Below are 16,890 nucleotides of genomic sequence, written 5' to 3'. Positions count from 1 at the left end.
GGACACTCTCTTACCGTGGATTCTCTGGTGGGGGAGTCGGACAGCCCTTTACTGCTCGGCTCCCATGTCGAAGAGGTGTATGCTCTGCTGCTGCTGCTGCTGCTGCTGAAGGCCTCCTGGGTGGAGCTCTGCGAAAGGGCCTCCTGAGTAGAGCTCCGCAACAGGCCTGAGTAGCCCGGGCGGGAGCTTGCGCCATACGAGTTGGCCACATCGCTGGTCCGACTGCGGTAGCTCCGCAGCGTACTGGTGGAAGAAGACGGCGTGGAGGAAGAGGAGGAGGTGTCACTGAGGCCCAGGGAGGCCAGGTCCCTGCTCAAGTCACTCTGGGATACAGATTTTCGTCGGCTGAGCGAGATGCTGGAGGCCACCGGTGAAGAGGAGAGGTAGCTGGACTGGGCTGAGGATGAAGAGTAGGAACTGTAGCCGGTGTAGGCGGATCCCCCACTCAGTCCCGACCCTCCATAGCTCTTGACAGGAGTTCTGCTGAGGCTCTCACTCCGGCGGCTGCTGCTGCTGCTGCCGAGGATGTCAGTGCGTGGGATGGTTCTGCCCCGGTCGCGGTCGGGGTCTGAGGAGGTGCTGTAGTTGCGGCTGCGGGCGGTGGAGCTGCTCAGATAGCTGGAGGACGAGTAACCTGAGGAAGAGGTGGAGGAGGACGTGGGGGACTTGTAGGAGGACAGCCTGTCCCGCTCGCTGTAGGAGCTAAGGCCCGGGGTCAGGGAGGAGCTGTAGGAGCTGTAGTGGCTGGTGTAGGAGGGGCCAGAGTAGCGCTTGGCGGTCGAGGAGACGCGGGACATGCTGCTGCTGCTGCTGCTGGTTTCTCAGCCACAGGGAGTGAGAGCCTCTGGAAGACTGCATCGACTGCAGCAAAGAGACACCAGTATTAGTTCATCGGCTACAATCAAATCAATACTTAAACTCAACGTAGGCAGCCGTTAGGACATCATTTATCCTTGCCTTACTAAGCATTATATCAAATTATCAAATAAGATATTTGATTTTTAAGACACAAAATGATTCAAGAATGATCAATACTGATTATAAAACTTCCCTCTTTTTGGCAAATGTGAAATCTCAAGTAATATTTGCTAGGCTTACTGTGCAATACCTAACCAAATACCAAACACTGACCCACACTGATACTCAATGCCCTGCTATCTAAATGACTGGATCAGCATTCAAATGACATTCCCTTTACATTACTGCAGCCCATTTTCAAAGCATGTTATAGAGTTTTAGATTTTCCAAAGTGTTTTCACTGACTATCAGGCTGAAGGCAGCCATTAGCTCCCACTCGGTGCACTATGTTAACAAAATCAACTTACAAATACTTGAAAGTATCATTGAGAGAGTGAACATCACATCTTCAACTGTCAACAAAGTTGATGTTATTTCTGAGTGGGACATAATGCAGTAGTAAGTGCAAATTGATGTTCGCCTACAAAGATAATGGGTGGCCACAATTTATTTCTTACTAAGGCAACTCCTAGAAAGATTCTGTTGCAGACAGCGTGCACGCTCCCACATGCATTGCTGTCCAAGTCGCCTTTCAAATGTCTTTCACAATATATGGCCCCAGTTTTTAATGCAGAAAAAAATGTGTAGTTTGTTGATATGAGCCACTATTGCTCCCAGCCCCAGACTGATGCTGCTTGTATGACTACAAAAGCATTTTGTCTCATCTGGCAATAGTGTCCAAGTGTAACAATTCTAATGAAACAAAGTGTTTCAATCCCAAGATCAGGCAAAACAATCATTATAAAATTATCCTCAGTCTCCAAGAATGTGATTTACATCCTAAACTGCCCCTTTAAAAAAGTCAATGTTGGTTAAACTATCAGGAACCTAAAACAACAAGAGTGGAGTGAGATGCGAGGACAGGAATTATCCTGCGGCATGGCACTGTCTCAATGAAATGTCTCTGTGTTATTTTTATACATCTTAGAGACCCTCATGCTAGAATATATAATCTACGCTTGTATCCCTTGATATAACTCTGTTCTGCAGTAATCTTTCAACATTTTTTTTTTGGATTGAGTTAAATCACACTGTGTATTCTTCCCACAAATTCAATAGGAATACTGTACATAAGGGTGTGGCTGTAAGTCTATGTACAACTACTGCTACTACATTATGGTCCATTTTGCCTAGCTACAGGCTATTACAGTGCACGTCTGGTAACCCAGGCCTGAGGTCTCTAAGCATAGTAGAGAGATGCCTGCAACACAGATACTGTACCATGAGCCCACATCACGCAACTCTGAGGAGCGTGATATACCATCCAGTTGCGACAGATCTGCAGTGACACAATTAGCACCAGCTAGCATGCTTGCTGATATACTGTTTCAGCATGATCTAATGCTTAAGGAAGGCACAGCATCCTTAAAATCCCACTTGGAAAGCCCATCGGAACCAACTTCTCTCACCAACTTCAAGCCCATTCTAAAATCAAGGAGATAGAATCATGGAATATAATCTCTCTAAACTATTCTGACATCTCAAATTGCAAATCCCCTCTCTTGCAGCCCACCCCTCCTCCATCTCTCGGTGTAGTGTGTGGGTCCCACGGCTAAAATGGGAGAGTCCAGCTGGGTGTTGGAGGTAAGACCAGGCAGCACAGTGTGTTCCTGCTGTGACGGACGCAGAGAGAGGCTCTTGTTCACATGCACAGCGGCGTCTGAATAAATAAAAGTATCTGGTGTTGCTGATCCGTGTTGAGTTCAGTGAAAGAGGCTCCTATTTCTTTCATCTGTCTCTCTCCCCTCTTCTCTCTCTCTCTCTTAGTGCTCCCCATCCTCTCTCGCTCTCTCTCTCTCTTCCTCCTAGGCACTCTGCCTTCTCTCCAAGTGCACCTACTTCTCCTCAGTGTAATTTCCCCTCCTTCTGGGTCTCTATCGCTTTCTCCCTCTGCCTCTCTCTCTCTCTCTGTGACCACTAGTCTATCAATAATTCAGCATATGGATCTGGAGCAGGCAGACAGGCAGCGAGATGGAGACAAGCCAACACACACTGCTGGCCAAAACACACAGAGTCAGGCCAGGCAGCTGTGGCCATTCACTTGAGTACTGCTAAGCCAGCCACACTAACAGCACCAAGAAGTCTTGCTCTAAGTCAGCCGGCTAAAGCCAGGCTTAGTTGATGCATGAGGCCTATTTCTAGAATTGGTTTGATTGTGCTGTCATTTGATGTAATGCAGATGGCAGCAGTAACACATGGACACTGTCTCTATAAGATCACCTGCAGTATTCTCCAGTATTGTGACTAGATCTGGATTTACTCTCCACCACGACTTCGGTCACTAACAGAAAATGAAGTTTGAGCAATGTGGTGGGCAGCTGAACTGAGATGGGATAAAAAACTAGTGCGGTAGTTTGAGTCACCCATTGGTTGTCCTTACAAGATGAAGAAGCCCCAAAACATACTTTTTCAAGACTGATGATCAATAGCTGAATGAACAAATCATTAACATTGAATCCTTCAGGGTGAATCAGCAGCTTTCTGCATTGCAGCTCCCCTCACTGGTGGATGAAAGAACTGGCAGTCAACTGTGAGCTCAGCTGTGGTATACAGCATTTTATTTATGGTTTCAAACTGACTTAAAGAACACAGAATCTACAGAAACAAACCAATATAATTCTGTTGCAGATAGAATGGTCACTAAGAAATTAACCCTTTGACAGTGCTCAAACACCTAGTTTTATACTGAACTGAACCAGTTTGACCCAGCCTCAGACTGAAATTAAAAATCCAAAATTGCAGTGGCGTAACATCACAATGACGAGTGATGGTCAGTAGCATAAAGGCTTTGACCTCTTGCTACGACTGATGTGGTCCAACACAAAAAAATCTTTTCCCACAATTGCAACAGTTTTAGTTATTTCGCATGCCAGCTCAGAAAAAGCGATGTCATATACTGACAGCACCAGTCAGCAACATTTAAAAGACTGCAGGGTTGTTTTCTTAGGTTAAAGGCAACTGTCTATCAAGCCTGATCAAATCCCACCTTCTTGGAGTTTTTGGGCCCACATAGTCTTTCTCCAGCCAGTGGCTTCAAGTCTTGACACCAAACTAAAGAGAATTGTTAAAATCTGTATGGAGATTCATTCATTTCTCCATCTATTATATATACCTCCTGGAACTATAATTTCATAATAACCGCCACCAAGACAAGCCTTAGAAGAGGTGACCTGCTATCACAACCTAAATATGTAGTTGTATACAATGTTGTATTTTAAGAAAGGAATTTGGTGTGTTGAGCCTGATGAATTGACAGTACATATGTTGGTCATAGTAATGTAAAAAGCTAACTTATGGTATTCTTATCAAAAATGTTTGATTATGTTAGGTCAGTATGTTTTAAAAAATTAGTCTAGGCCAATATATCATGACACAATTTTTGAAATTCTGTGGTGTTCTGTTAAGAACACCACATACTTAGCTGAAACCTTATGTGATTCCCCACACTGTGTAAACACATGGATGAAAAAACGTGTCAGTGAAATTACAGTCAGAATCCTGGATGATCTGAAGCGTCAGAGTTGTGTTTTCAACAGACCCAATGTATGAACGTGGCTTTTCACTAAAGCAGTGGCTTTCAAATGAACAGTTCCACAATGCCCAAGTGTTGTCAAATGGATGTTTGTGCTTTTCTTGTGTTTATTTGGGGCTCTATGATATTTTGGAACCCTCCAACCATCAAATAACGATAGCCTGTATGTCCTTTGCACCCTTGACCCTTAGGTTAGACCTTACCCCAACCCTGCCTCATGCATGCACCTCCCACAGCTGTGTCACAGCCAAAGACCCAGGGCAGCTGAGTGAAACAAGCATGGGCTAGCCTGGTGAGTGAGCTGGTAAGAGTTAAACGCAAACAGCAAGTCACACCTGTGGGAGTAACACCACACAACATGGACACACAGGATTGATGAGACGAGAGCAAACTATGGATTTCGTTTCTGAGAGGAGACGTCTCCACGGAAACAACAACACATGCACGGACACAAGCATGCGCCACAAACAAACACACAAGCGCGCTCTGGCTACTCTGCATTTTCTGCCTCCCCTGAGGTTGTGCTAACCAGTAGTTACCATAGCTACCGTGGCAACAAGATGCATTTTGTTTACTTGCTACGGACGCATAAAGGACTTAAAGGTAGCAGTGTGGCATATTCCATGGCCAATTTATACTGCAATCAAAGCTACAGACTAGTGGCTGCACTAAATGCACTATATTCTTTCACTTCGTTTTTATAAAAAACACCACAAAAATAAAAAAAAAGCTCTGCCTAACAAACCTCTGTGCTGCAGGAAAATTATACAACAGGATAAGAAAGAATCAAATATGAGAGGCCAGAGGGAAACAGAGAGTGAAAGAATAGCATTGTGAAAACATTCTACTACTATGAAAGAGCTGGTTGGTCTGCCAAGCTTCTACTAAATCTGTATTAAGAGAGCTGTCAACAGCGTGGCAGAAGTGACTGCATGAGTGTAGTGGAAAATAAGATTTTAATCCCTGGCAAAGAGCTGGAGAGATGAGGTTTCACTTGCTGGAAAGGTTTCAGGAACCCAAGTTAAAAACTTTCCTCGCTTTCACTACCTGCGACTGGATCTAGGAGCAATCTAAAGTGAAGAAGAAAAAAAACCAAACAGCTAACAATACACTAGCAATAATTCACACTGGTGGAACACTTTTCAACACACAGGTCTCCTGTCCATTCACAGCATGTCAATCACCAGAGCTCACCTGGGGGTCACTAAAGATGTCACTCACGTTTGATTTTAAAGGTGCACTATTCAGTATTTTTATTCTAAGAATGGAATAAATAACTATGTGTAATATAAACCACAGATAAGTATCATCCGACTTTGCAAACCAAAACGCTTTAGTACCTTTCAGGCCATTGTTTTGTTTTTTACTGCTTGCACCTTTAATGTTCTGGTTCTCTCTCACCGCTCTAATCAACCTACTGAATGCTGGACTTAGATTCAATAGGTGGTTAGAATGAGGCAAAAACAAATTGCCTTTAATTTGAACGATCAACCAGTGCTTAGTGTAAAATATGGTAAGCATAACATTAGCCTTAAATACCAACTGCAACTTTTCTAAAAGTAAATCTATCAGGCATATTTATATATTCTTTTATTCTAATTTTTGTTAATGTTGAAAATAAAACTCATCTTTTCATGACCCCCATCACATTATTCAAATGTGGAAACTGGGGAAGATCATCCAAAATTCTTATGACTTGCCTGATCAATAACGACTTGGCTTGCTTGGCGTATAGAGGGATTTGACTTGCTTGAGTCTTGAAGGCTAAGACTTGAGACTTGCTTGGGACTTGCTCTCACCTCTGATACATTTATATGGACTTTTCAAAGAGTCATACATTGCAAATTGCTTGTTGATCGTGATTGGGTCCATGACGTCACTGCAATGTGCTTCTGTTGAAAATCCATCATTGTAATGAGTCAGTGTGTCAGATCTCTTACAGTACATATTGTCCCCCCAGGTCTCCCCCTGGCCTATTACAGGGCAGCGCATCTTAAGTGGGATAGGAGAGAGTGTGTGATGACGCAGGATGCCACAGCCTCTACGCCCTGGGGTGACATTGTATGAATGTAACATCAGCATGGAGGCTCTCTGGTGATTTTGATTGAGAGTATGTGTGTCTGTGAGTGTGTTGGAGAAGTGCTACTACAGCACAGTAAATGTTAGCTCAATCACAGCTGAGTCAGTGTTGCTTTGAGGCTTGTAGTGTCATAATCTGAATGGACTGCCATTGGTTTTACTTCATTCCTTCGTCTTGCATCCATACCTCTCACTACGGATGTCTAAATAAGGCTGTTCAAATTCCACTCCTTTCTATACGGTGTTCAACTGTGTTGTCTCAGCCTGCTAATGCTCAGCTAACAGTCACACACACTGAAAATTTCTTAATATGAAAAATGATTTGGGCAAAAAGGTGCAATTGCCCAAATCATTGGCAAGATACACAAATTGCACAAGCTCCAACTCTAATTCTCTTTTTTATTAGCAAAGAGCAGTGTTCAAAATGTTCACCTAGCAGCTTCACATTTTAGCCGTTGCTGACGTTCACCTTCACTGGTCACAGTGAGGAACATCAGCTGTAGCAGGTCATATCAGCTGCCGCTAATTATTGTTAATTCCAAGAGTACCTTGCCTGGTTTGTTCACTGTCTGCAAGCTGCTGTCTGAACTCAGCCAAGACCATTTGTGAGAGAAGAAGCTCCACTATGTGGACTGACTGTTTCTGTAGTTCCAGCAACTCCAACATGTATTTTCTAGTAAACCCATCAGCTGACTGTTCTTTCGTTCATATCATATCAAAAAGTTAAACTGATTAAAGACAAAAAAAAACTTTGCCTGGCCATTTGTCTGGCCATATCTTTCATGGATGTAGCTACATAGCTAGGTCCTCATTATGTTCTCATTCTTTAATGATCTGATTGGTTGGTTGTTTTTTTCAACTGAGTGAACCAAACAGAGATGTTGCCAGGCAGTTAAACAAGCTATATTATTGCGGTGCGCTTGATTTTTTTTCCACCTGCATATCGTGGAGACCTGCCCTACTCTGCATCTGTTTGGCTAGTGTTTGTTGCTTGGTTAGAATTACGTTATAAAAATAACGCTTTCAGTATTTACCATGTAGCACATTGACTCCTCCCTAAATTGTTTCTGTTAAAGCAATCCTCTAAGTTACAATATCATTATTATCATTATTAATTAGCACACCAGGACAAGTTGTACTGACCAGCAATACAGTATATGCTGACAGTTTACACTTGCATTAATAGAGTTTTTTGCTACTTGGGGACAGAACAAGAATTTATGAGCACCATATTGACATACTGGCACTTTATAAAATGGAATATATTATCTAACAGTTCACAACCAAAAATTCACAGGAGCTTCTATTGTTACTATCACCACAATATAAAACAAAACAGCTGTAGCAGTACAAACAAACACTTGCCACCAGAACAAAACTAACATGAAGTAGACATGTTCTCATAAGGAATAATGTTAGAAATCAAAATGGGGGATATTAGGAGGTCTCTGAGGTGGTTTTGGCTTGGTGTTACAGGCAGCTATATATACCCTGAAATGTGAGCAGATAAGTGACTGCTGATGTCTGTGAGGGCCACACTGACGCCTTGGCCCTCCCTTTCTGCCCATTACAACTAGTTGCCAAGCTGTTTCGGACTGAAACTAGGCTTGACTGCTTGGCTATTCGGACAAGCCATAGTTGGACCTTCTCCAGCCTTCCCTAGCTACTGGTTGGATACCATTCAACACTTGTGTTTTCCCCTCAGCCAAGTCAGTGTGTGGCAACACAATGCTGTATATAATGCAGTACATACAGCTAGATACAAAAAAAGGAAATGAACTGGAGGAATGCACAGTGCTGGCACAAGAATTCATAGTGTGCGAAACAAAACAAAAAAAATGAAATGGCAATAAAACCATCTGGTTTATAAAAACACGAAGAGATTGTGAAAGAAGAGACTGAATATCCACAATTTTGCTTGTCCTATTCCCTGAGGAGTGTCTTCCAAAGCTCTGACTGTAACAGCTCTGTCACCTTTCATCTTCCATCCTTAAACATACATCATCAAACTCTCAAAACCAATTCACACCCCACATACACCGTACTCAAAGAAAAAAAGAAAACATTCATATACTTTCTGCCACAAAGGAATTCCCTCCAGAACTTACTCCTCATTAGAATTTTTCACTACACAACCAAGTATCTATGATAAGAAAACCTGGAGAGGAGCAGCCAATTAGCATTTATCACTACCACCATCTGTTGGTGACTCACAGGAGAGGCCATAAAGGCAGCAGTGACCTCAGAGAGGACTGAATCTGCAGACTGCAGTGATTGATGCTCCAGCCTCCGCAGCTGACTGGCATCATTCTTTATTCATTGAGCTAATCATTTGGTCAATTAGATACCATTATTATTTGAAACACCTATCAATCTCTGCCATTCCACTGAGTGATGCTGTTCGTCACTCAGTGGAATGCATAGAAGCAATTAGTGGTTAAAGTATTAATTCACACTTGTGGAACAACTTCACTTTTCAACAACATGCTTCCCATCTGTTCGCAAAGAGTCAACCACTAGCAGCACCATATCTCCCCTGGTGGTCAATGATGTTACTGACTTTTGATTATAAAGACTTGGTCAAAAAATGCATGCTTTAATTTATAGGGATGCCTAAATACCAATACCAGTATTGGGCACTGGGTCTAATACTACGCTCTCGCACTCCGACAAAACTGCACCCGATACCACTTTCGGGCAATGTGGCGCTAACCTCTCGTCAGTTGAGCAGGTTGCTGGGGGAGGAGCGATGTCAGCAGTTTGGAGATACGGAGACAGTATAGCAACTGGTCGTCTTCTCAGTGTACTGGAGACGGCACCTCATCTGAGAAATCATATTACCAAAAAGTCTTTAAATGGAACTGGTAGTGGGCTCAGGGAATATTTGGGTGTGAATATGAGCTTCCTCCACAACAATCTCACCGCTTACCAGAGGAGATTTTTGGAAAAGACCCGAACACGAAAAATTAGCTCCTCTGATGCTTTGGCATCAGATGGGATTCATGAGATTTTTTTTTTTGAAAAACGCGCGCTAAAGTGCCCTCTTGGACTCCAAAACGCGTGCTAAAGTGCCCTCTTGGGAGCCAAAATGCGCTCTAAAGTGCCCTCTTGGACGCCAAAACATGTGCTAAAGTGCCCCCTGGGAGCCAAAACGCGTGCTAAAGTGCCCTCTTCAGTGGCGAGGACACGCTATATGTGCCCTTTTTTCCTTTCCGCCCCTGCCCTTCAAAAAGTCTGTGCACGCCACTGAAATGTAGTGAAATTATTAAGTACTCATATGAGTACTCTATACCAGCAAGTACCCAAATGTAAGTATTTGTACTTTTGGTATTGGTGAATCTCTAGACATTTTATAAGAACTAGTGCTTTTTGGTGAACAAACTACATAATGGTGACGCTATTTCTGTTCTGCAATTTGTTGCTCATCATCAACTGACATATACACCAATACTGATATATGTGTAATAAGTTGATGTCGGCTGATTTATCAGCCTGGTTTATTTATTGGTCTGTCTCTACCGGGTACTTTTAAGTATAATTGTGCTTCATCTTTTGTAATGCTTTATCTTTGCCTGCCTCAGAAAACCCTCTCTATCTTAACTCCTGCTGATCTAGAACTCTGGGGCTTTTAACAAAAACTAAACATAGATCACACCAGTTACCTTTTTTTCTGTTGGTTCACTTTTTGGATTGACTTTAAAATGTTGTTTTTGACATACAAGGTACAGCATGGTCTGTATCTAAAGGAACTGTTGTGCCCTGTGGCCTTTCTGAGGAGCTTCAGACACTAGCTTCTTAAATCCTCCCATATTTTCAGAGAAACTATGTCAGTGCACATCTTTTAAAAAAAACTCCCTAAAACGTGTTTGTTTTTTGTTTCCTTGATTTTTTTTTCTGGTCCCCATTATAAATCTGAATATGTCACCATCACTGTATTATATAACAAACACACTGCATGGTAGGTTTGGTGTCTAATGCAGTGGATAATGAGTGTGTGCAAACAAAACCGTCGGGTGTTGTTTTCCCAGTTGCTTTTTTTAAATGATATTGACATCATCAAAACCTTTTAGCAGTGTAAGCTGCAATTTAAACGTCCTATTAGTGTCATAGTCTAAATGTCTACATGGCAGTACTGCTGTAAACTGAGAAGAAACTGACGTGCAGCATTACCTTTCAAGTTTAGTCATTTCTGTGAGTCATTGGTAAGCTGATAGAGAACAACACATAACTTATTTGTCTAACTTTTTCTGACTTTGACAGGGGCTGGTCAGTTCTGCTGTGACACATCTGAACTATGCAGTCAGTGATGTAAAACAGGAATGCGCTACGAACTACATGTACTGAAGGATAATTTAGACTTCATGCTGTCCACAGGGACAGTGTCTCTCTTTTTCTGTGTGTGTGTGTGTGTGTGTGTGAGGAAGTTACCTTCCGCAGTTGCAGCGCTGTGTGTCAGTCCCCGCAGACTGTGATGGCTCTGGGGCAGCTCATTCTACTGTTGCTACCCCACAGTGTACACACACACACAGGCTTTGTGATCACTCCTGTGGAAACACACAGACATGTTACATGACATACACCAGTCAACACACGGGACGAAACAGTCCAACAGCAACATCAAAAGGTTTTTATCTTTTTCAGTTGACTAGGGAATTTTATTTAGAGAAGAAGAAGAAATCTGAAACAGGAAAATGCGTACAGTATCACTAGATCACATGCTGTGGGACCATGCTATAAAACGATCTAGGTGGACAGGGGCTAGCAAATGCTGCATGTGACAAATACCATACTGCCTATAGGCCTATAAATTGAAAAAGATAGCAGCAATGAATGTGTCTGTGATCTGTGTTGGGCTTTCTCTCCCAGCAAACTGTTCCAGACGTGTTCAGCATGACGTAAACATACAGGCCATCGAGCAACACATTCTCCAGATTTCATGTCCAGCCATTAAAGATTGATGATACATCCTTCAGCTCGTATTATCAAATCCGGAAAAGTTGCTCAGTTCTGAAGCTCAGGTAAAGAGATAGTTGATTGAGGTTGACTCCATCTTGCACAGCTTCTTTATGTAGCTCTTCCAGCACTTGTTTTTAAGTTCATATTTTGCCATCAGAACCAGCTACTATACATACTTTCACTATCCAATGCAAAGTTCACATGCATCAACTGGTGATTTGCCCTACCCCGGAGAGTTGTTTTAAGTTCTCCGACTCGTGCAAGAAAAATCCAAAACTTTCTGAAACGCTATCCCCTGTCCTCTACCATTGTCTCCTTGTGAAGACTGTACCCTACAACCGAGCAAACAGCCCACGCCGTAGGCATTCAACTGAGAAGCAGGTACCTAAAAGGAGAAAAGGGAGGAAGAGTGGCGGTTAAGTTGGATTGTAAGAGGCTCACCCTTGTTGTTCTGAGCAGCCAGACCAATAGACAGAAAGCAATGGGGTGCTACTTGGGAGGCTGTGGCCCCAGAGTGTGAGAGGATAGTATGAGCACAGCGATCCAGAATGCCACAGATCAAGTTACAGAGCCGGTAAATATAGCAGACGCCTATGACCTCTACAGGTCACTCAGTACCCAGTTGCATTCCAATTTGCTCTTAAAGGACTAGCATTAAGGCTTTTTATGAGTCCACCACACTGCTTTGGCCAGTACACTGGCTGCTTTCACAGAAATTTAAATCTGATGTGAGTGGCAAGCTTGACCAGATCATGATTGATCCAAAGGCATCTCTGAGTTCCTCCAGTAGCAAGTGGCATCGATACTGCATATACAGTATCCATGACTGTCATACTAAGTCATTTACTGGTGGTCAGTTGCTGTGAAATTTCACACAGCAAACTGACATTTGTCATAAATTTTAACGCTGATGGTTCTAATTGTTTTTCAGCTTTAAATGTTTGACATGTAATTTCAATTTCTTCTAAATTAAAGTCATAGTCTTCCTTGTCTCCCTTATTCTGTCCACCAGGGAATAAAATTAGCACCAAGTACAGGCTAAGTGCTGTCTGTGGTAGTTATAAAATTTCAAGTCACTTGCCACCACAGCGATACTAATAAAAATCATGTCTTAAAAGCAGTTTTAAGTTAAGAATATGTAGGGATGACATGATATATTCTGTATAGTGAGTGAGTCAGTGTTCATAATCAAACCTTCTTCAGCCTTCTGCATAGATTTCAGAGGTGTCAGACAAGGAGCGTGGCCGGTAGAAGTGGTCAGTGACAGGGGAGGAAAATGTTCATTTCAGAAGCTGCTGGCCACACGAGAAAAAAAAAGAGACCGCCAATATATTACCAACTAAAATCGAGTATTTTCTAGTCCAGGAAAGCAGCTGACGTATGTGTTCAAGACAATGGAAAAAGAGACGTAGCACTGAGGTGGACGGTCTCTCTGACGGGTGTAGCATTACATGACACTAGGAGGAGACGGGACGACTCAGGCACAGGAGCCATAGTTGATTCACTGCAGTGCGGCCGTTTGTACATGCTTCCGTCCACAATGAAACGTGGCACATATCAATGCATTTCAGAGGTTCCTCACAGAGTATGTGGATAACGTTATTCCACACATGGTTAGATAACCACGCACGGCCAGGAGCGTCGCTCGGTAATGGAAGCGAGGCAGCTTTGACAGTGCTGTCCGTGAAGGGGGCGGAGGGGAGATTGAAACGGCGAAACTTACCGTCCCCCAAGTCCCTTGGACTGGGGGACAGCGAAGTACTCAATTAATACAACGTTTATTGACTAGCCTGGATGATTATTTCGTCTTTGTAACCTCGGTGAGCGCCACGCATCGGTTGGTTAACTAGCCATGTCGCTAGCTAACTCAGGAATCCAGTATCGGTGTAGCCAGGACAGCAGCGGCGGAACGGCTGTGTGCTGAGGGACCACCGGCTGACCTGTAGTGTGTAACTGAAATGGGCACTACTCATAGGCAAACCGTACACATTTCACGTTTAATATCATGGCCAGCACCAATAAACCTCTAAACTCCGCTCTAAGGCATAGCTATATTTCGGTCGGAATAAGCAAGACTTAATTCGAGAAAGGCTGAACTTTTGGAGTGGGTTCAGGCGTTATTCTCCCTCCAGAACACGCTTTAGGGCAGGTTACGTACCTGTCTTAAAACTTGAAATTATCCAGGACTAAAGAGCTGTGTCGCAGTCATGTTTTAAGCCGAATATTTTAATGGCTCATTGTAACTTCTAAACTGTTAAATGGTGATTGGTAAGGAACATATTCATTCCCGACAAGCAAGACTGCTTGATATTGCCAGAGTTTGCTAGGAGTTTGGCCTGTACTTCTTTGCATAGGAGAGGACAGTACACAGTCTCAGTATTATGGTGGTGTAAGGTAGCTAGTTAACTGCATTCACTCACCTCACAGTTGGAGATCATCCCGATCCAAACAGGCAGCGAAACGCCCCCCGAAAGTATCTTTATGGCTGGTTGGTGCTGCTTTTTAGACCATAACTTAAGTTGCTGTGAAGAATGAACAGTAATGTTGGATAGAAGACTACTCCGCCATGGGCTTTAATCAAGACTACGCTGGTATTCAGCCATATCTTCTATCCCTTTGCAGTTGTAGAGTTCAGCAACCAAGTAACGGGTCTTTTCGCTTTAACGATGACGTCGATCCGGTAACAGAGCCGGTTTCTGATTGGTGTATACATCTGTGCAAGCGTCACCCACCACAACACCGAACCGCCTCCTACACCGTCGCCATGGTGATGAACGTAAACATCAGAGATTTCTTTCATTGAAAAAATGCTACGTTCACGTGTAATGGGAAAGATGGCACTTATTTCCAATAATCATTTATTTTCACCACAGCTTTGTAGCTGTTGGTCCAAGTGCCACCAGGAATACTATTATATGTACTATATGTTGTTCAGTGAACTTCTCAGTCGTAAGTACTACTAAAAAATAATGCTACATTTTTTTTTCAGTGAGAAACTGTTGGGTAAAAAAATAACCCAATACATACAAGACTTCAGTCACCTGGAATGTATGTGCGGTATCGGTTCTGCTTGGTTTTTAACAGTAATAGAGGAACAGTACTAATACACAGATTTAAGAAAAGAAAGCAAATAAGAATAAAGAGTGAATATGGAATTAGTACCTCCAAGCACATAGATAATTGTTCATTTGTTGCATCAGAGTGCAGCTACATGTTTTAAGCTACATTGCTGCTACACTTTTATACATAAAACCCATTCTTATAGGACATTAATAAAGCTTACCATTTTTGTAATGTTCTGAATGTCTACTAATTTAAGAACTATGAAAGAAAAATGCTGTTTAATAAATAAACATGTCATATCATTTTGTCATCAGTTTCTTTAGATGTGTATATGCAGTGATGTTACTGTGCTGAACATGACTTTTAATTCTATGATAGTCAATGTTGGGTAAATGTTGAAAGAGATGTCTTAATAGATCATGTCTGAGATTGTATCTTTTAAGTATTCCAGGTTCCAGCACTCAAGTAGTCACTCATGCTGAAGTGTGCATGCATCTGCATCAAAGTGAAAGAGACATAAAATCACACTGCAGTGTAACTGTAAGTACCACGAAACACATCTGGGCCCCTGGCACGGTTCCAAAGCTGCTGCTGAGTGAGACAAACAAACTCAAGTCACACATTGAGGAGGGAGACTGCAATTTATTACCATTCAGTGACACATCTTCTCTACATATACTAATACAATAAAGATGACTCATTCTGTTCCATTTAATACTTCATATAGGTTCCTACAAAAACTTATTATGCTTTAATTGCCACAGATTATGGACAGTCCCATGTTACATATAGTTGCGTGAACTGTTTAGCTTAAATACTGGTGTATAAGTCTAAGCAGGGATGAAATCTGCACATTTAGTCCAACCAAAATCAACAAGCCTACAATCAAAGACAAATATAACCTTCTGAGATCCATGTGAGCTCTGGTGTACTACTTTTAGTGGCAAAGGATGACTCCAGGTGTGTATTCACTGATATATCCAGAGTAGCAAGTATCTATTTAGTTTCACAGGGTTCCATTCAAACAGGATGTGATGTACTGAAGCTGCCAGATGTCTAGCATTATGTGTTAAGTATTTATCTAAGCAAAGGAAATATGGAGCCTTTAAATGCATGAATTATCTTCATTTCAGCAGGCAAGCCCTAATCTAAGAGAGAGCGGAGTGTTTCATTTTTTTAAACAGGCCTGATATCAGTTTCGTACATTTCTGAGAGGTTGTGCAGTATGTCAAATCAACTTTCAGCTTCTCATTTGCTCAGCGTCTAACAATATGAACAGACTGCCCTGTTGTTGAGGAGTAGAGAGGGAGTCAGTGGGTTATAGTAAATAAAAGAAATAAAATCTACCATCAGTTACTTTTCAGGATGTATTTTCATTAGCTTAGTTAATGATTTAATGCATTTTTTAGACATGCCTTTTGACACCCTCAAAGGATTCCTTTGAAACAACAGTTTGATGTTTTTTGGAAATATGCCTTTTCTCTGTCTGGCAGTGAGTGCACCTCTAAAGCTCACTAGTAAGTGTGCAAACAACAGGTTATAGTTTTATGGAGATTATGTGCCAAACTGACTATAGTTTGCAGTGGAGACTCCAGAAAGAGCAGCAAGAAACAGCCAAGTCCAGCACATTATCCCCTGTTAAACTGCAACTTGTCATATTTACACTACACAGGAATAAACAAACAAGATATAATGTATTAAAATAGCTCTTTGGAAGAGCTAGTAGACAGATATAGTTCATCTTTGGACAGAGCCAAGCTAGCTGTTTCCCCATGTTTCCAGTCTTTATGCTAAGCTGGGCTAACCATCACCTGGCTGTAGATTCATGATGAGCATACAAACATGAAAGTAGCATCAGTGCTCTTATCTAATTCCCAGCAAGAACATATATAAGCCTATTTCTCAAAATGACAACATATCAGTAAGTAGTCATATTGATGTCTGGATTATGAATGAAAGTGGTAAAAGCAATTAGAGTGATGGTGATGGTGGCAGCAAATCCAGAATTAACAACAAGCAAGCTACATTTCACTCAAACTAAAAAAAGCAACATATCCGGTGGTTTTAATGCATTGCGATCTGTTGAGGCTACTGCTGGTGGAATTATTTTCTCTGCCTCCGTGTAAAATGTGTCCCTGTAAAATTGAAAGATAAATAAAAAGTGGCTCTAGAAGGCCTCACAGTATGATTCTGTGGGACTGATAATGATTACTGATGAAGAGTAATGCAACAGTTGCAGCACA

General features: G+C 42.2%; 1 protein-coding gene across 2 annotated transcripts in view; it reads right to left on the bottom strand.

The window, feature by feature from the left end:
• Positions 1-14,166, bottom strand: part of usp2a (ubiquitin specific peptidase 2a) — a 42,843-nt gene extending 28,677 nt beyond the window's left edge. For both annotated transcript variants that reach the window (XM_041940272.1, XM_041940273.1), the window contains exons 1-3: positions 14,005-14,166; positions 11,057-11,172; positions 15-861 (exon numbers count right to left, since the gene is read on the bottom strand). In XM_041940272.1, coding sequence (XP_041796206.1) covers positions 15-797 — 783 coding nt within the window. In that variant the 5' untranslated portion in view covers positions 798-861; positions 11,057-11,172; positions 14,005-14,166. The remainder of the gene's footprint in view (positions 1-14; positions 862-11,056; positions 11,173-14,004) is intronic.
• Between the last annotated feature and the right edge of the window lie 2,724 nt (positions 14,167-16,890).

This window comes from Chelmon rostratus, chromosome 7 (genome assembly GCF_017976325.1).
Source record: "Chelmon rostratus isolate fCheRos1 chromosome 7, fCheRos1.pri, whole genome shotgun sequence".
In the NCBI taxonomy this organism is placed as follows: domain Eukaryota; kingdom Metazoa; phylum Chordata; class Actinopteri; order Chaetodontiformes; family Chaetodontidae; genus Chelmon; species Chelmon rostratus.
The sequence above is the reverse complement of the archived record's forward strand: the minus strand, read 5'-3'. Positions and strand labels throughout refer to the sequence as shown.